General features: G+C 33.5%; 1 protein-coding gene across 2 annotated transcripts in view; it reads right to left on the bottom strand.

The window, feature by feature from the left end:
• LOC121423852 (ATP-binding cassette sub-family D member 3-like) overlaps nucleotides 1-21,246 on the bottom strand; it is a 37,673-nt gene extending 16,427 nt beyond the window's left edge. For both annotated transcript variants that reach the window (XM_041619359.1, XM_041619360.1), the window contains exons 1-13: nucleotides 21,038-21,246; nucleotides 17,818-17,845; nucleotides 11,261-11,319; nucleotides 10,185-10,236; nucleotides 9,475-9,563; nucleotides 8,655-8,724; nucleotides 7,668-7,694; nucleotides 7,074-7,144; nucleotides 5,802-5,925; nucleotides 5,067-5,176; nucleotides 4,645-4,804; nucleotides 1,534-1,603; nucleotides 520-617 (exon numbers count right to left, since the gene is read on the bottom strand). In XM_041619359.1, coding sequence (XP_041475293.1) covers nucleotides 520-617; nucleotides 1,534-1,603; nucleotides 4,645-4,804; nucleotides 5,067-5,176; nucleotides 5,802-5,925; nucleotides 7,074-7,144; nucleotides 7,668-7,694; nucleotides 8,655-8,724; nucleotides 9,475-9,563; nucleotides 10,185-10,236; nucleotides 11,261-11,319; nucleotides 17,818-17,845; nucleotides 21,038-21,156 — 1,077 coding nt within the window. In that variant the 5' untranslated portion in view covers nucleotides 21,157-21,246. The remainder of the gene's footprint in view (nucleotides 1-519; nucleotides 618-1,533; nucleotides 1,604-4,644; nucleotides 4,805-5,066; nucleotides 5,177-5,801; nucleotides 5,926-7,073; nucleotides 7,145-7,667; nucleotides 7,695-8,654; nucleotides 8,725-9,474; nucleotides 9,564-10,184; nucleotides 10,237-11,260; nucleotides 11,320-17,817; nucleotides 17,846-21,037) is intronic.
• Nucleotides 21,247-21,648: the final 402 nt, after the last annotated feature.

Genomic DNA, 21,648 nt, shown 5'->3' with positions numbered 1-21,648 from the left:
TTTGCATTCACATAATTCGACTCTAAACTAACTGACTAACATCCAAAAAGAGACGTAGCAATGTACTTTTTTTGCAATCGTTATTGCAAGACTCACAACTTATTATGGGACCTTAAACTTTTCCATTATCAAATAGCACAAGTTCTGATTGAATTGAGGGCCAAAACCTGACTAAGAATCAATTCAAGTCATGTCAATGTGGACCATATTTGATGTTGTCATCTATATATAATTTTTTTTAAAGCACAAAGGGAGGCGGGGGGGGGGTCCCAAAGAGCTCAGTCTGATGAAAAGTTACCAATGTGCACATGGGGATCCAACAAGTATGATGATTCATTTTTATACCACAAATACAACTGGGAATCTTTAATCAAACTTGAATTTTGTGAATCATCTCTACGAACATCTCGTTTGCTATTTCAAAAGTTCTAATAAGGTATTCTTTTAAGGTATGATAGTGTAGGTACTCTTTTATGGTTAAGATTATTTAAATTTGATGTGAATTTTTTCAAAACCTACCTCCATCATCTCCGAGTGTGACATTGTAAGGAAGGGTTTATGAGCTAGGTTGAGGAACGGACGACTCACTACCATGTAACCGACTACAGTGGCAAGATCTGGAAATAAAACAACATATCATGACAATCAGTGACCATAAAAAGGAAGGATGTATGGGCCAGATTTGGTATTTGATGACTCATTACAATGAAACAGCAACTCATGAAAATAAACAGCTCTTTAAAGGTCAAGTCCACCTCAGAAAAATGTTGATTTGAATCAATAGAGAAAAATCAGACAAGCACAATGCTGAAAATTTCATCAAAATCGGATGTAAAAGAAGAAAGTTATGACATTTCAAAGTTTCGCTTATTTTCAACAAAATAGTTATATGAACGAGCCAGTTACATCCAAATGAGAGAGTCGATGACGTCAGTCACTATTTCTTTTGTTTTTTATTGTTTGAATTATACAATATTTCAATTTTCACGAATTTGATGATAAGGACCTCATTGCCTGAAGCACAAAATGTTAAAATAATGGAATTCCACGTGTTCAGGGAGGAATGAAACTTCATTTCACATGACAATGACGAGAAAATAAAAATATTTCATATTTCATATAATAAAATACAAAAGAAATAGTGAGTGAGTGATGTCATCAACTCTCTCATTTGGATGTAACTGGCTCGTTCATATAACTATTTTGTTGAAAATAAGCGAAACTTTAAAATGCCATAACTTTTTATTTTACATCCGATTTTGATGAAATTTTCAGTGTTATGCTTGTTGATTTTTTCTCTTTTTATTCAAATCAAGTTTTTGTTGGGGTGGACTTGTTCTTTAACACATCACTAATGAGATGATGATGATAATGGTGACAACATGATAATGATGATATGATGGTGGTGGTGGTGATGGTGATGATGATGACGACATGATGATGATTATTGTTATTATTTTTTATCATCATTTTTATCACTTTATTATTATCAAACTATTTTAAATATTATCCTCATTGTCATTCTAAACTCACATTTTGCAATGATGTTATCCACGAAGCCCATTGAGAATCGGAAGAAGATAAAGGTATGAAGATGATCAACCTGTGAAGAAAAAACCCACAAATCAAGAACCGTCAAATATTTCATCATCAAGTAAGTAAAATGCTGAAAATTTATCAAAATCGGATGTAAAATAAAAAAAGTAATGATAATTTGAATTTTTGCTCAATATCACAAAATAGTTATATGCACATTCTAGTCAATATGCAAAAGAGGGGACTGATGACATCATCTACTCACTATTTCTTTTTTATTTTATTATATGAAATATTCTTATTTTCTCCTCATTGTCCTGTGCAAACATAGCTTTTTTCCAGCCTGAACATGTGGTATTACCATTGTTTTAACATTTTATGCTTCAGTCAAGTTGGTCCTTATGTCAAAACTGTAAAAATTGAAATATTGTATATTTCAAAGTAATGTTGTAACCGATTTTTATTCCAATTCCCGATCCGATCCGATTTTCCCCTTTTTTCTACATTTTTCCGAACTCCGATTTTTGACCAGTGGGGAAAAAATCGGATCAGAAAAACCAAAACATAACAAGACAAAAAAAAACACGTGGCAACATGTTTGCCGTCAAAAAGCGCTGATGATTTGTTTTGATCTCGGACAAAAGTGGTGGAAGGAAAAGATAAAGAAAATTATGATTTGTTTTTATCTCCGATATTAGCGAAAGGTGGTGGAGGAGAAGATGATTTGTTTCGATCTCCGACATAATCGGGGAAGAACAAAAGATGATGATAATTGGTGATAATTTGTTTGGATCTCCCACAAAAATGGAGGAAGAAGAAAAACAAGAAGACGATGATATGTTTTGATCTTAAGCGGAGGCAAATAAGATTTAGTTGAACACGCTGACATGCGCGGTAATATTTACGACTATCTGAATATGCGTCCTCTAAGAGTTTACGATTACTTCCGCCATCACTACGATGTTGTAGAGAAGGTGAATATCATCTTTATCAACTTTGGATAATAATGCGTCTTTTTTGGGAGGTCATGCGACCTTTAAGAGTTTACGATTACCTCCGCCATCACTATGATGTTGCGGAGAAGGTGAATATCATGGTAAACAACTCTGGATAATAATGCGTCTTTTTCGGGAGGTCATGCGACCTTTAAGAGTTTACGATTACCTCCGCCATCACTACGATGTTGTAGAGAAGGCGAATATCATGGTAAACAACTCTGGATAATAATGCGTCTTTTTCGGGAGGTCATGCGACCTTTAAGAGTTTACGATTACCTCCGCCATCACTACGATGTAATAAAGAAGGTGAATATCATGGTAAACAACTCTGGATAATAATGCGTCTTTTTCGGGAGGTCATGCGACCTTTAAGAGTTTACGATTACCTCCGCCATCACTACGATGTTGTAGAGAAGGTGAATATCATGGTAAACAACTCTGGATAATAATGCGTCTTTTTCGGGAGGTCATGCGACCTTTAAGAGTTTTACATTACCTCCGCCATCACTACAATGTTGTAGAGAAGGTGAATATCATGGTTAACAATTCTGGATAATAATGCGTCTTTTTCGGGAGGTCATGCGACCTTTAAGAGTTTACGATTACCTCTGCCATCTCTACGATGTTGTAGAGAAGGTGAATATCATGGTAAACAACTCTGGATAATAATGCGTCTTTTTTCGGGAGGTCATGCGACCTTTAAGAGTTTACGATTACCTCCGCCATCACTACGATGTTGTAGAGAAGGTGAATATCATGGTAAACAACTCTGGATAATAATGCGTCTTTTTCGGGAGGTCATGCAACCTTTAAGAGTTTACGATTACCTCCGCCATCACTTCGATGTTGTAGAGAAGGTGAATATCATGGTAAACAACTCTGGATAATAGTGCGTCTATTTCTAGAGGTCATGCGACCTTTAAGAGTTTACGATTACCTCCGCCATCACTACGATGTTGTAGAGAAGGTGAATATCATGGTAAACAACTCTGGATAATAATGCGTCTTTTTTGGGAGGTCATGCGACCTTTAAGAGTTTACGATTACCTCCGCCATCACTACGATGTTGTAGAGAAGGTGAATATCATGGTAAACAACTCTGGATAATAATGCGTCTTTTTCGGGAGGTCATGCGACCTTTAAGAGTTTTACATTACCTCCGCCATCACTACGATGTTGTAGAGAAGGTGAATATCATGGTTAACAATTCTGGATAATAATGCCTCTTTTTCGGGAGGTCATGCGACCTTTAAGAGTTTACGATTACCTCCGCCATCTCTACGATGTTGTAGAGAAGGTGAATATCATCCGAAACAACTTCGGATATTAGTGCGTCCTTTTCGGTAAGTAATGCGACCTCTAAAAGTTCACGACGGACTCCGCCATCACCACGATGTTGTAGAGAGATGAGGCCTATCGTTGATCGGCGGTAGTGTCGCGCGCTGGAACGTCATTATCTTCTTTTCCTTCCTCCGATTATGTCGGAGATCAAATCAAATTCTGCCATCAGTGTACATGTAGCTTGCAGCATTTGTCCACATGCCGGCCAATTACAAATTTCAATGTATTTTTTTTGTTTTTGAATATCTTCCGATCCGATATCCGAACCGATTTCGATTTTAGCAGCAAAACTTCCGAACCGAACTCCGATCCCGTAATTGCTCTAACTTACAACATTACTTCAAACAACAAAGGACAATGGAAATAGTGAGTGAAGGACATCATCGACTCTTATTTGCATGTCACTGTTTTGAGAAAGCAAAGCGAAAGTTTAAAATGTCATAACATTCTTATTTCACATCTGATTTTGATAAAGTTTTCCGCCTTCTTTATGTTTGATTTTTCTTTATTTATATCAATTTTTTTCTGGGGTGGAAGGGGACACCGTGTATTCTACTGTGGGCATGTTTGGTCATGATAAGAAAGATGGCAAGCATATACTTGAGGTAAAAATGAGATTTGGTGATCCTTTTCACAACTAAACACATGCTCATGATGAAATCATGGTGTACCTTGAAGCCTCTATAGTGTTTCATTCATTGCGATGGAAACTTTCAGATTTATATATGAAATACAGATATTTAAAATATCAATTCAAATGTAAATTTACCAGTTTCTTGAATGTTTTGTTGATGGTTCTCTCCTCAGGTTTGTTGCCCTGGTAGAAGGCTATCTCCTCGCTGTTTGTGATCAGTCGTGAATTGACAAACCTGAACTCACCCTCGTACTGCTGTTCTTGTACGGTCATCTTACCTACAGGTCTCCTTAATCTGTGTACAGAGAATGAGACCAAATTAAAAGCATGTTCAGACTATTCTTGAGATATGGTTGCTAACTGAACAAAATCCTGTCAATGTGTCTTTGCCTTGCCTACAACTGATTCATATCATTTATCATAGAACTTTCTGTAATGATGAAATGTATTAATGCTTTAATGACCACTGCAAGGCATGTACATTGTCTTCTGGAACTGCATGGTTCTTGGACAAAGTCTATGGGAATGAGAAAATTCAGAAGTAAACGGATTCATACCTTGTAAGAACGAGACCCGAGACGGCAAGATAGAGCAGCATGAACCCAGGACCCTGTGCACCGATTGTGTTGGTCAGCTCCCTCACGTAGATTACAATATCTAAAATGGGCTGGAATAAATAACGAGAAAATACAATGTTTCATATGGAATAAGTTAAATCATCTGTTACATTCTCTTCATTGAAGATAATTTATTGATTTACTGGTTCTATAGTTTATTTTTCTTGATTAATAAACATACCCATGAACTTTACGCTCATTGTTTGTGTGAATGCTTATGTTTCTGTTTCAGCAGGTTATGGCCAAACTTGGCGCAAGAGGGTTTTGACACTTTTTCAAACAATGGCTGTTGTGCACTCAACCATAACAACAACACTGAAACAAATTTTACCAAGTGACAAAGGAATATTTACTCCATCCATACATGCTAGAAATTCTCTCTGAATCCCACATTTTCTTTAATAAATACTGAATTTAAAAAGTGTAACATTTTTTTCAGACTCGCATTGCATAAAAGGAAATGATACAATACACCCAGGACTCTTCTCTTTTGAGAAGAAAATGCAGGACAATCAAATTCAATAAAAAAGGAAAAAAAATCTTAGGATATATTATAATACAATAATTATCAAAATATCATGTATTGACAATGATTGAGAAAAAAAAGTAACTTCGCAATAAGGGTCTAACTTGCGTGCATGTATCATCAAAAACACAAATATACAAGTAGCGTACCTTGCTAAGGTTTGAGTAAAGATCTGCCACACTGTTACAGAACTTCTCTACATCTTGTGTAAGAAGCTGATCAGCATTGGCTATCCTGTTGTCTAAGTTACTCATCTTGTAATAGGTGAAGCCCCTGAGAAACAATTAAAGAAAAATGCCAGTTGTGGTAATGATTTCAAAATAAGTTCGAACAGAATCCAATAAAATGACCCCCAAAGTGTCTGTTTGTATAAATAAAAAATATGTGCCAAAGGATTCTGGAAGAAATTGTGTAATTGCTGAGAAATTAGCAAATAAGCAAGAGATTCGGGTCAAGCATCGGGCTGACATTCAAAGCAATAACAATACACTATCCCACGTGCGCTTATCTGTGTTGGTGATCTTCAGTGTGAATATTTTTCAGCATGGATTTCAAGATTTCACAAAGTTCAGTTTATGTAACTGTACCAGATCTAGATCCTCAATGATATAGTGACAATTAAGCCTGGTTTTACAGAACTTCTAGTGAAATCAGTGTTTATTGTAACTACTTTCATTAAAAAGAGAATATTATCATAAACACATAATATGAAGTTGGAGCTAAAGCCATGGGCATATATATAGTTGTGCTCAAAAGTTTGTGAACCCCTTTAATACAAAATGCACTCCTTCATGCTGAGTGTTGAATGTAGACAACAACACTACGATGTTCGGCAAGCCAAGAGAAACAAACTGTATTGAATGTATTGTAATATTTTATCACCTGAATTGACAATTAAATATCTACAACATGGCAGAAGTTGAACACTTAACCCTAAATAGACTGGGCTATTTCGACGCCTAAGAAGACTGGGGGGGGGGCTGAATCAGCCCCCCCCTTATGATCTCGGCCGTCGATCGCGCGATTGCGACGAAAAATGGCACGCATGTTACTCATGGCATTATCTACAAAATTATAATATCAAATTCTGCAAATAATCTCATTGCTCATTAATTAAGCTAATTTATGCATTAAATCATTTGCTCTAATTTGCTCTAAAAGTTTGCTCTAATTAATAAAATAATGCCCCTAAAATGTTGATTTTTGTTGCACATACTCTAGATAGGCATCTGATCAAATTTATTTTCAAAAAATTTCAACAACACATTTATTTTCTTATGTATTCTATTGTTTTCTAAATTTCCTATGTATTTCTTTGTTTTTTTACTTTTTGTTTTAAACATGTCAAGTTTAAAGATGGCATATATTTATACATATCATATTCAAATCTGTAGATATATAATATATACAATAATACCTACCTGAGATATTTAGAGTAGAGATGACGGGTTAGCTGTGTTCTAAATCTCAATTTCAGTTCATTCAGACCATACTGATTGAAAGGGAGAAAAAATGTAATGATAATGACCCATTTGTATACATAACATTATACAGAGCAGTGAGTGACCATAAATACAATTTTATATCACATTCTACATACGGTACTGCAAAAGCATGAAATGTAATTTAATATTCTGTTTTCATATTTTTCTTTTTTTCATTTAATTACTTACTTACTCCACTCATTTCTTTATTTATTTATTTATCTATTTATCTAATTTATTCATTCATTTATCTATCTATTTATTTAGTAATTAATTATTTTTTATTCTTTTTTTTTGGGGGGGGGTTAAATCACGACTCCTTATCAAACACAAATAATTTTTTTCAATTAAATAATAAATTGCAATTCAAATCAATTGTTGCATGTGCATTTGGTTTGTAGCAATCACCAAGAACCGGAATAATTCTTTCATTATTGAAATCCACTGCAAACCAAGATTTAAAATCTCTATATTTTTCTGGAATATTTTTTGTTCAATTGGCATCAAAGTAATCCTCAACATTTTCCTTACCTTCAGCAAGTTGTTGACCAGAGATATCTGATGAAGAAAACAAATTATAATCATTATGGAAATATTAATCTGTCTAACCTGAATAGATTCTATATGAAAAAAAATCATTTTCTGGTTCAAATATTTGGTAAAAAATCAAAATGAAAATTTAAAAATATATTTTTTTGAGTTATCTACTTCTTTCAACCTCATAGGCAGAGCTACAGAATGTTATTTCATTATTTGCATACACCTGTAGATGTGAGTAAATTCAAATTTTCAAATTCAAATTTGTTTTATATCATTATATTTTTAACAGAACAAAATAAAAATGGTCGCAAATAATTGCAATGACATTTGCAAATGAAAGTTATACAAACAATATGAATTGATATGAATCATAATTCTGCTTCCTCTGGTATACATGCATTCATTCATTTTTATTATCATGAAAAACAAAAACCAAAATAAAATTTAAAAGATCTCAAAGGTTTCAAATTTCATTCTTTTAACCGTTTTTGATTTTCATATAACACAAATATAAACACAAATCATTTCTGTCAAATTGAGATCTTTGAACATCTGATCCATTCACATTTCAACTGGATCTAATTATTCCAAACCATTCATTCAATGAATTTGCATTTTGTTTTCAAAGGTAACAACATATTTCACACATAATAATGATTATAATGATTCAGTTATAAATTCAGACAGATTAATAGGAAAAGAAAGGATAATCCTCTGGAGTTGTGACTTAAATTTGGCATGTATTTCCAATTGAGGTGACAAACTGTTTTTTTTTAATAATCATATATTCATACATTCCAGTTTTATGTACTGTACTTTGCAAATTGAATAGAAATGAATGTATCATATATATATACATTATATATATGATGTGCTTTAACAGAGCAGACCCAACACTCTGTAGAAAAAGGAGTACAATACTAATTCAATTTTGTTTACAAACACTTTGAAATATGAATACTGAATATATCTATTTACCACAGGCATCGCTGTCATAAAGCTGAATAAATGCTTCTTGAACAAATTAACATCCCGACCGATGATGGAGCTACAAAAAAAGATCAAATGTTCATGCTTTAAAGCCATCTTTACAGAGCATAATGTATACAGGTATGTTTCCTCAATATAATAAACTTACATTAAAAATGAAAATGAAAGCCTATAGAGTAAATGAAGGTTTTTTAAATAAAATTCTTTATAAGCTAGAATAATTCATGTATAATTAGAATACCTATCGCCCATTTCATGTGCATGTACACTGTACAACATATGACATAGTGTCTGTGATTTAATGATGGAAGAATTTTATATATGTTATCAATCAAAATAAAAAGGTCTTGTAATCCTTAAATTTATAGATAGAGAAAATGAAACCAAATTCATTTATTACATGTTCAAGTCTCTACAGAGTCATGACAAGTTTCTCTTTTTAAAAGTATTTTTGTACATAATGTGAACATTGAAACCTGGAAGACTTATATATATAGATATGTTTCTATCTACAGATGTCAAAGTCATTTATTAACTTTTAAGAAGAATATGAACTCTTAATATAATTTATAAGAAAAAAAAATTGAATAAGAGTGACTGTTATGTAATATTTTTTTGTTCATCCCCCCCCTCTCTTTCTGCACTCCTTCCTCTTATCAGTCTATCTCTCTAACAGTTTCTACCAGTCACCATCTTTCTTTCTTTCTCTTTCTCTTTCTCTCTCTCTTCTCTCTTTCTTTCTTTCTTTCTTTCGTTCCTTCCTTCCTTTTAGTCTCTCTCAATCTCTCATCCACACTGTCTGTCTCACCTTTCAATAGCTGTTCCATTTTGAATCATCCATACATCACAGTATGTTCGAGCTATCAGAGATAACGCTACTAATCCGAGGTACCCTGCCTGTCATGAAACAAACAAAAAATAATCCATTAAATACCCGCATATTCTAAAGAATGCAAGTAATTTCCATTGTAGATACAATAGAAAACAAACGAAAAATGCTAGCACTCCAGACACATGCATTAGGTTTTTATTTAAATGAAACACAATAAGATTGGGAGTCAACTTGTGTCCTTTATGTTTTTATGTCTATAAACTTATGTTTTTATTAATCAACTATTTAAATTATAAGTAATGGTAATGAATGCACTATTTGCAGCCAGATAGCAGAATTACAAATTAGACATCAAACAATAAGTAAAAAGAACTACATTTATTTATATCCATTCATTTATTCTTAATTTTTTTCATTTTCATTCTTATTTTCTTTAAACAGGGTCATCTGTTCTGTTGAATTACAGAAAAAGTTTTACATTTTAGGAGAGCACCCTAAACAAAGTGCATATTACAGAGGAATTGAATTTCACTGTAAATACAATTAGTAATGTAAAATGATTGTTGTATCAATTTTTTAAAAAATTATGAAGTAATACATGTAGATGAAGTACTGTGTATTGCTAATAAATTGCAATTTCCATGGAAACGGCACCAGTTTTTTGTATAAAACTTGATCCTACATACCTCTTTACTCCACAATCCAGGTACTATTAAACGCAGAATACGGAATAACCGTCTGCAAAATAAGGATAAAATCATTACAATACAAATCATTGCAATTTAGACTATTTCATCAATCAACCTCAATTTAAAATTCATTTTGATTTTAGTAATATACAGCAGAATAATAAAACTACATATTGGTGAAGGTTTTGCAAAAATCCACCTCACAGAATAATTGATTTTTGAAGTTTTAATTCTGTGATGTCAAAAATGAATTCTCTTAAACAAAGATGAATACCTGTACACCAATATATACTCAAACACGTCATTTCATGTATGAAATTCCATGAAAACAAATATTTTCAATCTTCATAAACAATTACAAATCAGAATTGATAGAATTTGATGGAATGGAGCCGTCACTCTGGAATTCCCTCCATAGACAGATCTGTGATACCAACTCCATTAAATATTTAGATTAAAAATGAAGATTTTAATTTGTATAACTGTGCATATACATGTAAGTAGTTTTGCTTCTCTCTTTTCACATACATGTACCTCGAGCATTTAGCCTTAATTGGATTTGGTGCCTCAGAAATTATTATTTATTGAGCATGACATATGAGGCAGCTGCCCCACATGTGTCAACTTCAACAAATTTATTAATCTGCTATTCTTGATGCATTTTCACAAGACCTTGTGTTAAAATGTTTTACTAATTTTTCTGTTTTAGTTAAAACCAAACCTGATCTCAGGACAGACTTCCCCTTTAAGTTTAAGCCTGATTTTCACATGGGTCACAAACATTTTTTGAAGGTATTGCGAGGGACGCAAATTAAAAAAAAAAATGTTTAAGTCCAACATTTGTGTTTCGCATGGTGTGCACCAAACTTGTGCTTATTATCATAAACTTCACAAATCATTTAAGAGTGTTGCTTTTCATTCACAAACGTGGCACACTTTTGCAGCATAAAATGCAAATGTTGGACTTTGGCATTTATCCACTTTCACGTCATTTGCAAAACCTTTGAAGATTGTTTATCAGCCTCATTAAAACCATGCTTTAAATCAAATTTGATCAAATTCCCAACACCCACCTGAAGAACTGTGCATCCACAGCAGCTCTGTCTTTCTTTGATTTATTCTTCTCATTATTCTATAAGAAATGAAATAAAACAGAAAAGGGCTTCAATGAGCAATAAAATTGTTTAGAAACATGATCAGGGGCCCGTTTCATTAAGAGTTTCAACTGTTGTAACTTTGCCATTATGGCAACTACCATGACAACAGGGCTCAGCAGCCAATCAAAATCAAGGTTACCATGGTAGTTGTCATAATGGCAACATTACAACAGTTGTAACTCTTTATGAAACGGGCCCCTGATTTGGGTTTCACTCCAAATTCAAATTAAGCGGATCCAGCCGGATTAGACACAATGGCCTGAATTTACAAAGGTGGATTTGAAAACCCACAGTTGAGTCCATGGTTTATTTATTTATTTTTTTTATTGTAACATATTTAATCAGGATAAAGATAAAACATGATCAGCCGAGGCTGTTTTACATCATGGTCCTGACAACACACACAAAATATATATAATGCATAAAAATTATTTCTAAAAAGTAGTAAACTACAATGGCTCACAATATAAAAAGATTTATAAGTGGTATGACCTAGACGAAGAACAGGATAAAAGAAAGAAGAGAGACGAGAGAGGAAGGTAAGAGAAAGAGAGGGGTGGAGGTGGGAGAAGGAAATAAAAGAAGGTCGGTCAATTAGAAAACAATACATATCATTTCATTGAACGACAGCTTTAAAATATTGGCATTTATACATACGTTTAAAAACTTCAAGAGAATTTGCATTTTGAATATTAGATGGGAGGCTATTCCAAACCAAGCCACCAGCATATTTAAAACAACTCTTAAAACATTCGAGAGTAGGCTTTGGTAAAACGACGTTCAACGTATTGGCAAGTCTAGTATTAACAGAATGTCTTTCAAAAACCATTTCCACTTCATTGCACATTCGAACTGGGGCCTTTCCATGGATACAGTTATACATAATACAAGCTAAAAAGTAATCACGTCTGATATCAAGAGTTTGCCATTTAAGAGAATTAATTATATCAAGGCCATTTACATTATAATCAAAATTGCCTGTTACTATGCGTGCAGCCCTTTTCTGTAATCGTAAAAGTGTATTTCTATTATATAAAGAACAGTTCCCCCATACGGAACAAGAATAATCAAAGGTTGGTTGTATGGTGCATTTATATATTTTATTCAAAACATCCTTGCTTAAAAATTTACTAATTTTCATTAGTGTGAATATTTTGTAACTTAAAGATTTAATTAAGTATTTTATATGAGCATCCCAGCATAGTTTACAATCTAACATGATGCCTAGGTATCTTATGCTTTGTACTTGTTCAATGATAACATTATCAATATACACTTTCAATTTAAGATCATTATTATTCCTTAAGTTATTGGCCAAAATCATAACATTGCTTTTCTTCGCATTAATCCTTAATCTGTTGTTATTATACCATTCATTAATAGAATTTAAATCTTCTTGAAGCTTGGATGTTATAACATTAATATCTTTATCGGACACATATATTACCACATCATCAGCGTAAATATTACATGTACAATTCTTTAAACAATCTGTAATGTCATTTATAAAGATTAGAAAAAGGGAAGGACCTAAAATACTACCTTGAGGAATTCCTATAGATATATGTTTTGTTTTAGATTGTTTACCTTGAGAAAAAAAAACTGCTTGTTTTCTGTCTGAGAGAAAACTTTGAAACCAAAGGAGTTCAGTGTTAGAAATGCCATAATTATTCAGTTTAAAAAGTAATAATTCATGATCAATACAATCAAAACATTTAGAAATATCGAGGAAACATGCACCAACTTTTTCTTTTTCATTAAAAGATTCGTACCAGTCATCAATAATTCTATGTAAGCAAGTATTAGTTGAGTGATTTGGCAAGAAGGCATATTGGTCAATATTAATGAGATCTTTGGTCTGTAAATAAGACAAAAATTGGGATTGAACTTCCTTTTCCACTAATTTAGCAATATGACATACAACAGAAATTGGCCTATAATTAGAAATATCGTTGGTGTCACCTTTACCCTTATAAACCGGTGTAGTTCTAGAGATTTTCCAATCATCAGGTAATGTTCCAAGCGTTAGACTTGCGTTAAACAAATTATTTAAAGATTCATAAATAAAAGGAGCTGAAATACGAAGTAATTTAGTATCAAAGTCTAAAATATCAAGACTACTCTGATCAGACAAAAGAGAAAGATTTTTATATGTGCTATCAGGAGTAATTGGTTTGAAGGTAAAAGAGTGGATACTGCTAGGATGATTCCATGATAAAGTGTGATGGTTAAAAGTTTCCGAAATTTGTTTCCCAACGTTCACGAAAAAAATCATTAAATTTATCACTATCCAAATTTGATGGTACGATAGAATCTTTTTTGTTTCTACCTGTAATTTTGTTTAATTCTTTCCATAATTTTCTACTATCGTTGCTATATCTACTAGACAGTGAATCAAAATATTTTTTCTTACTTTTACGTATTTCCTTAGTAACTGAATTTCGAATAAAGCGATATTCTGTAAGTAAATATGGAAGTTTAAAGGTATCATATTTTTTCTTTAAAAAATCCCGTCTATAAATGAGTTTAATAATATCAGAATTCATCCATGGACAGTGTCTATCCTTAACCCGGCATTTTTTATAGGAGCATGTTTATTACAACAATACAAAAAAGCACTTTTCCATTCATACCACTTGTTCTTCATAGAGGAACTATCCGTAACACTGTCATTACATGTTAATATACGGGATTGCTTCAAATCATTAATAAAATCGTCTTCTATAAAATTCTTATAATCTCTAAAACGTACAGTATTGTGTAAACATTTTGAGTTTATTTTAAGATTAAGACATGTGTAGATGAAAAAATGGTCACTTAATGTAATTTTATGCAGATTTCCTGTATAATTTACTGATGCGCGCTTTTGTCACAATGCGCCAAATTGACGCCTGTTACCATGGTCAGATACACTATTTTATTCACGAGTCCAATGTTTTAAGAGTGGACAAATGAACAAAATATAGCGTATCTAACCATGGTAATACATGTAGGCGTCAATTTGGCGCACTGTGACAAAAGCGCGCATCAGTATTGGACATGTTTTATACACGCACCCGATACATGCTAAATCAAGCTTAATTTATACAGGAAATCTGCATAAACCATGGATTCAACCATGGGTTTTCAAAACCACCTTTGTGAATTCGGGCCCATAGCTTTGAGGGGTCAGCTATTGTGCAAAGACTATTTTGCCCCTGAAATTGTACTGTGTTCAACATGGCTAGATCCGCCACCTGGGCCCTGTCCCACAAAGAGTTACAATGGATCGGATCAATCGCAACTATGGATGGCCAGCGACATCAACATCTATTATGCATGTTTGTTCAAAATATTTTCTAGCTATGATGTATATTCATGCATTCATTTTTTTCTTAAAAATTCACTGCACTTCTCTTTGCATACAAAGGTCATTGTGCTTATTTTTTAAATAAAAAAATTATGACACTGATGGATTTCCAGAGAGTTACAAATGATCTGATCAACAACCATTGTTGGGCCTAATTGTACAATTACTTGTAAATGTAATGACTGTACATGTGCAAGGCCAACATTTCAGGTTTTAACAAAAAATTGCCATTTTAATTAAATGGGGAAAAAATGTTGTCATGTCATGTTAATATGTCATTATCAAATATGCTGTGAAGGATATCCTAAATATTTTGCTAAGTCATGTTCAAAGCCTGTGTATAGCTTTGGTAAAGGGTCAATAATGTGATTGATAATCAAATATCATCTAATATGACAGTCTTACTGAAGCGTAGAGACCGTTAGATATTTTTCCAACTGCACTTCTCTGAGAAAATTTCAAATATTCAAATCTTGGATATATAGCGCTCTCTCTCGGCTATGCTTGTTTTAAATTAAAAAATGGGCATTCAAGCACTTGTCTTATAAATTTAGTGATTAGATATCCAAAAGTTACAGACAAAGAACATATCTTGAAAGTTTCAGCCCATTCCATGATTTGGAATAGGATTTAATTGAAAGACAAAAACACACAGATATTTTAATTTGATCGGGTGACCCGATCAAGTTAAATTTCCATGTAAAATCGCAAAATTTATCCTGTAAAACACATTTTCATTTCATATCCTCCACATCATAACTGTTATTAGGGCATATCCATTCATATTAGCTAGCAATGAATTGGAATAGTGATAGGTGCATTTTGGTGGATTTACCAAAACTATACACAAGCTTTAAAATACTGTTAGCTATTAGGCACCACAATGCAAATGTAGGCTTAAAGACCCTCCATTCTACAATCTAAGAGTACTGGTACTTGATCCAGCCTTGTAATTTCATTCAAGGAGTTCATTGAAGTTCATAGAGTAGAGTGTGCATGTGTGTGCTGTGTGTGTGTGTAATAGTGAATCCTGCTCTTATTTGCATTTGATAACAAACATATATTTACTCTGCAGACCTATCACACATGATACAAGATATTGAGATCTTTTTGAATGACTTCACCTCTGTCCGCAGATTTCGATGCTCTTTGACAGAATGCTCTCTGATAGAAAGCACAACATGTTGCCTAGATTCTGATGGTGATTCTTCATACAGTACAGTAGACTACATAATATAACATATATTGCCTGGTCTATCTTTTTTCATAAATAGCATTTCAACTCCCCACAAAGCTATATTTTTTCCGTCAGGAGAATATTTTTCCTCAGCACTGCGTGATTTACACAAAATATAATCCCTTGGGGGAAATTATAAATCTGCTGGGGAAATGAAATGTTATATTCAAACTCTAGGTTGGCAATTTCTACATAATATTCAACCATCGAGGGTTGAACTTCCACTTGGTCTAACTTTACTCAGTCTATTGCCATTTTCGATCTCATCTTACATGTATGTACAAACAGTATATACTTGGTTTATTTACAAAAGGGAAAGAAATCTATTGGCTTACAGGTCCTTCCTGAGCTTCTTTTCACTTCTTTCCTTTCAAACTGCACATGTAGGTTATGGTAGCTTATATGAGAAAACCAACTATTGGGAATTTTAAAAAATAATTTTGTTATCTGACTGAAATTACAATAGACAAAGTGGCTAAAACCCCAACATGTGTGAATTGAGGAATGTTAAAACTTGGCATCCTCTTCTGGTAAGGGTACCTTCACTTACATTCCAACTGATACTTCCTACTTACTGCCAGGGATTTATGACAATAATTGTCTAACTTATGAATCTGCTGGTACTGTTGTATTCTTCAAACTCTCTGGTAGAATTGTTCCCTTGGAAGTACTATGTACACACATGTTACACATACCACTGACACTACATGCCTCTGTTGGAATCATTCAATATTCAAGGGGGGGGGGGGGTCGATAAATGATAATATGGATCGTAATCAAACAATTGTCTGAAATCTATCAAGTGGCCAGTTACTTGATTAATTTCAATATTTGGTAATGACTGATACTAATCGACTTCAGTCATAGTTTTGAGATAAGGATGCATGTTTATCAAATAGCAAGGATCCGCATCAATACAGGTATCTTATTAAACATATGAAGAGTTTTGTTCAATAAGAGCTAGATCCACTTTTGGTGTTTTTCTGTAAATGAAGGTTTTTTAATGCACCACTTTCCCTTAACCACTGCTTTTTGATACATATGACCTGTCATCTTAGATTAATTAAATAGCGATTTCAGATATCTAGCATTCATTATCAATTTTTAAACAATTTCTGAAATTTCATTTTTCATGGATTAACTCCTTTTGGAACAAAACTTGGTAAACTGTCAATTTCAGCCAATTTAAACATGTTTGATATTGGAAATTGATCACGAGACACGTAAATATGGCTAGCAGAGTACATTCCACATCTTATCTGATGTTTATCCACTGAAAATTACAAAAATAAAAAAAATATATAATTTGTTATCTTTTTCTAAGGACAGTAACTTTTCGATATCTAATTTTAAACGGAGCTAAATCCAAAAATATTCATAAAAATTGTAAAACAAAAACTAAAATTCTGTTATTTTCACCAAAATTTGCACTGAATTTGCAAACTTGTATCCACAACATTTACCTAAAAATTTGAATGAATAACTTAATGTAAAATAGGAAAGATAACCAATTTTAAATACATGTAAGTGTATAGTGGATTTGGCTCCTTTTGGAACAAAACTAAAAATGCAATCAATTTTTACCAACCTTTCCATTTTTTTCCAAATGCGATTTGTTGCATTTCATTCCCATGTCTAAGATATATATATTTCTATTAAAAAATCAATTTTAGTCAAAAGTGGATTTAGCGTTTTTGTCCCCTTTTAGAATCAAGCTCTTCATATTTATAAACAAACATCATTTTGCTCAGGCATTAGAATAATCACAAACACTAGTTCGCTTTGAAGGCAGCACTCGCAGCAGTCAGTTTAGTTCTAATCCCCTCAGTGATATGTAGTATTTACACTATTGTACCTTTTTCTTCAAAATTAAAAATTAAAACTTACGTGTATGACAGCTTGTAAATTTGCAGCACTGTAAAAAAAATAAACACAATAAAAGCGTATTTAGTATCAGGATCACTAGAATACTGAATTGCAACATGAATACAGCTCTAGATAGGAAAACAACTTGCTATTGTCAAAATTACTGGGACGTTGTCACATGTGAAATAACTTGTTGACATCTCCAGCTACAAAACAAGGCACAAGCGATTTTGTGTGTCTTGCCCACTTATGAAAATAGCCAGAAATATTGTGATTTGCAAGGGCACTCAAGAGAATTATATTGAAACTTCATTGTGAAATGACTTGGATGGAATAACACTTGTCAAAAGAGCCTTGCACTTAAACTTTAATGTAGACTTGAAAATGACCTTTGACCTTACCATGTGACCTCTGACTGCAGCATAACATGCAGGTTGCCTAAGTACATCTACCACCCAAGTTTTGTTGAAAAGTGACTTACGGTTGCGGAGTTAGGTGTCATAAGAGTCTTGCATGTAAACTTTAACGTTGACCTCAAAATGACCTTTGACCTAACCATGTGATTCCGACTGCAGCATAACATGCAGGTTTGTCTATAAATTGTTCTTCAAATCTGCCTTTTGTAACATTGCTTATCGAAGCTACGTACATATACATCATAACGAAGCGGTTCAAGGGTCAAGCCTGTTGTATGTGCGGTGGAGACGAATGGATTGAGGGATCTACACGAGATCGGTCTGGTAAGAAAGCTTTCATTATTTTAACCTTTTTATTAACATATTTTTCCACCTTCATATGCATTTATAAGCATATGAAGGTGTATAGATACATGTACATAAAATGATAGAAATTTACATGATTTCTATCTCCAAAGATAGGAAATCCATCTTTGTTTACATGTGTCTCTTAGGTAAATGAGAGGGGGTTCAAGGCTCCGTGATCAAATGAGAATATCAAAATCATGCCGTTTTTGCCGTTCACCAAAATTCATTCTCTTTAAGGAACTGCAATAATTGGAATTCCCTGCCTGAGTCAGTTGCAAGTGCAACTAGTCTAAATCAGTTCAAATCCAGACTTGAACAATTTGGGCACAACCATCCTCTGAAGTACAGACCTTATCAAAGATAAGAAACTCAACGAGGGGCACATAAGCATATTGCTTAACGTCTCAACATCCCAAGTAAATCCAAGTAAGTAATCATAAAAAAAAATATGATCACAGGGGTCCTCCAGGCTACTTGCAGCCCCCTGTTGGATTCCAAATGATTTTAAGCTTGGATTTTACTTGCACCCAGCATAGTATGTTTTACTGTACAAAATTGCTATGTCTATCCATCACCATTTCTGCACTTCATGGCACTCCTTCCAGTGGCTCACTTTATTCATCATCCCAGTATAGCTTCAGTATGAGCTGTCATAGGCACTTGTTCACTGCAACCATCTTGCCTGTGGGGAATCTACAGGTAGGACTATGGTATGCCAATGCTGTACATAACACACACTTTGAAAAATCATTAAAATATCACTTTTGTGACCAAAATTACTAATTTCCATACAGTTGCAATTTATTTTTCATAAGTAACTTGGGAATGATTTTTGTATTCACCAGAGCGCTCAAAAACTTGAATTTTGGGCATATTCTTGTGTACGCCCTCTATAGGTGGAAAGTAATATGGCAAGAAAATTTTCATTTTTCAATCTCTATTTTTAATTAAGAAAAAAATAATTTAAAGAATTAAATTTACATAAGTGCTAAGTTATATGATGAATAGCTGTAATAAAAACTGACAGTGTAAGAAAATCAAGCATTTGCCCCAAAGAAAAAGAGAAAATAAGCCAAACATTGCCACTCTTATTTTGCCACACATGGAGATATAAGTGAGAACAAGGTTATATCATAACCTTGTTCATTGAATGAGTGGTCATAGGGGTTACTACATCAAATATCAAGTACTAAGTTATTCTGTCATTTCAAAAACTTGACTCGGTTAAGATTTTAAGTTGATGCAGTCACCGCCACCGTCGGAGAAGCGGTGCCTATAGTCTCACTCTGCTATGCAGGTGAGATTAATTTGATTTAATTATTAAATCAAGCAATTCAGCACAAAGGCAAAGTTGTTCAATTTAGTTACCCAATACTAGTATTTTTTAAAATACATTTTTAAACAAATTTATGATCCTGATAAATCACTGATATTGCGTGACAAAGTGGCGCCTATCACTCATTCAATGAACAAGGTTATAATATAACCTTGTTCTCAGTTATATCTCCATGTGTGGCAAAATGAGGGTGGCAATGTTTGGCTTATTTTCTCTTTTTCTTTTGGGCAAATGCTTGATTTTTTTACACTGACAGTTTTCATTACACCTATTATTCATACAACTTGGCTCTTATTTAAATTTGATTCATTAAATCATTTTTTTCTTAATTAAAAATAGAGATCAAAAATTGAAAATTTTCTTGCCATATTACTTTCCACCAATAGAGGGCGTATAAAAAATATGCCCAAAATTCAAGTTTTTGAGCACTCTGGTGAATACAAAAATTATTTCCAAGTTACTAATGAAAATTAAATTGCAACTGTATGGAAATTAGTAATTTTGGTCACAAAAGTGATATTTTAATGATTTTTTAAAGTGTGTGTTCTGTACAACATTGGCATACCATAGTCCTACCAGTAGATTCCCCACAGGCAGGGTGGTAGCAGTGAACTAGTGGCGCCTATAGCTATACTCGCTCTGCTATGCAGGCGAGACAAAAATTAGTTCAAAGACAAAGAAAAAGTCAGTTGATCAGTAAAAACATCACTTTATCACAAAATATTATCAGCGAGTTCAATTAAGAGTTTACATTTCAAAAAACTCTGCTATTCTATTCGTCTTCGAGTGAAAAATAAAGTTCATTTTTAAAAACCTGTCTATCGAACAAAAAAAATGTGTTTTCTACATTATCCAATAAACTACATTATTTTTCAAAAAAAAAAAAAATTAAAGTGAGTTTTTTTTTATCAATAAACTTATTTAACACCTTTAAGGGTCAAATGGCTTGCCATACATAAGTTATCGGTACCGAGATCAACCGCAACCGTGGGATGCACTGCACCGACGACGATCAAGGCAGATCCACTGCCTCGCTGGCTGAGCTGCCGGTGCCAGCGCCAAAGGCAAGGTAAATCGCGTAGACAGGGCGTTCCGCGCACAGCTACGTGCTATCCCCGGTGCTATATATCTGGGAACTCACCTCTTGTTTCTTAGTATCCGTTTGTTTCTAGACTTCAAGGCGGTATAAATCAAGAATGCTGCTACAACTGAACCTGCTGAAGTACGACTAAAGATGAGTTTACTGAAGGAAGGTGCCATATTTCAGCATTTTCTTGACATCTTCCAGTGGTACACGGCTCGATTTATCTGCTCGCTCACGACACGACGACGACCATCACTGCATAGAGAGTATGAAGAGCTATTAGGCAAAACCAAATCTCTAATTCAATTACGGTACTCGCACGCTAAAGCCCTCCTCACATTATGATTCGTATTGCAATCCGGCGATTTTCAAAGAAATCATAACGTTATATACATTTGATATGAACATTCTAACTAACAAAATCTAAGCTATCTGAGGTCAGAATAGCTGTAGGACTAACTTTACCGAAATCAAATTTCGGAACAACTCCGACAACAGGGCTTGCCGCAAAGCAAAATTATGATTTCATTATTCCTAGCATTTTGCCGAACTTCAAATAAAGTATTTTTTTATTTTTGGAACTTTCATATTTAATGGAAAATGTGAAAAAAAATATGTCGTATCACATCGCACAGTGTGAGACAGGCTTTACAAATCCTTACACAGGT

Source organism: Lytechinus variegatus, chromosome 11 (assembly GCF_018143015.1).
Source record: "Lytechinus variegatus isolate NC3 chromosome 11, Lvar_3.0, whole genome shotgun sequence".
Lineage (NCBI taxonomy): Eukaryota > Metazoa > Echinodermata > Echinoidea > Temnopleuroida > Toxopneustidae > Lytechinus > Lytechinus variegatus.
This window is presented reverse-complemented; position numbering and strand designations above follow the sequence as displayed.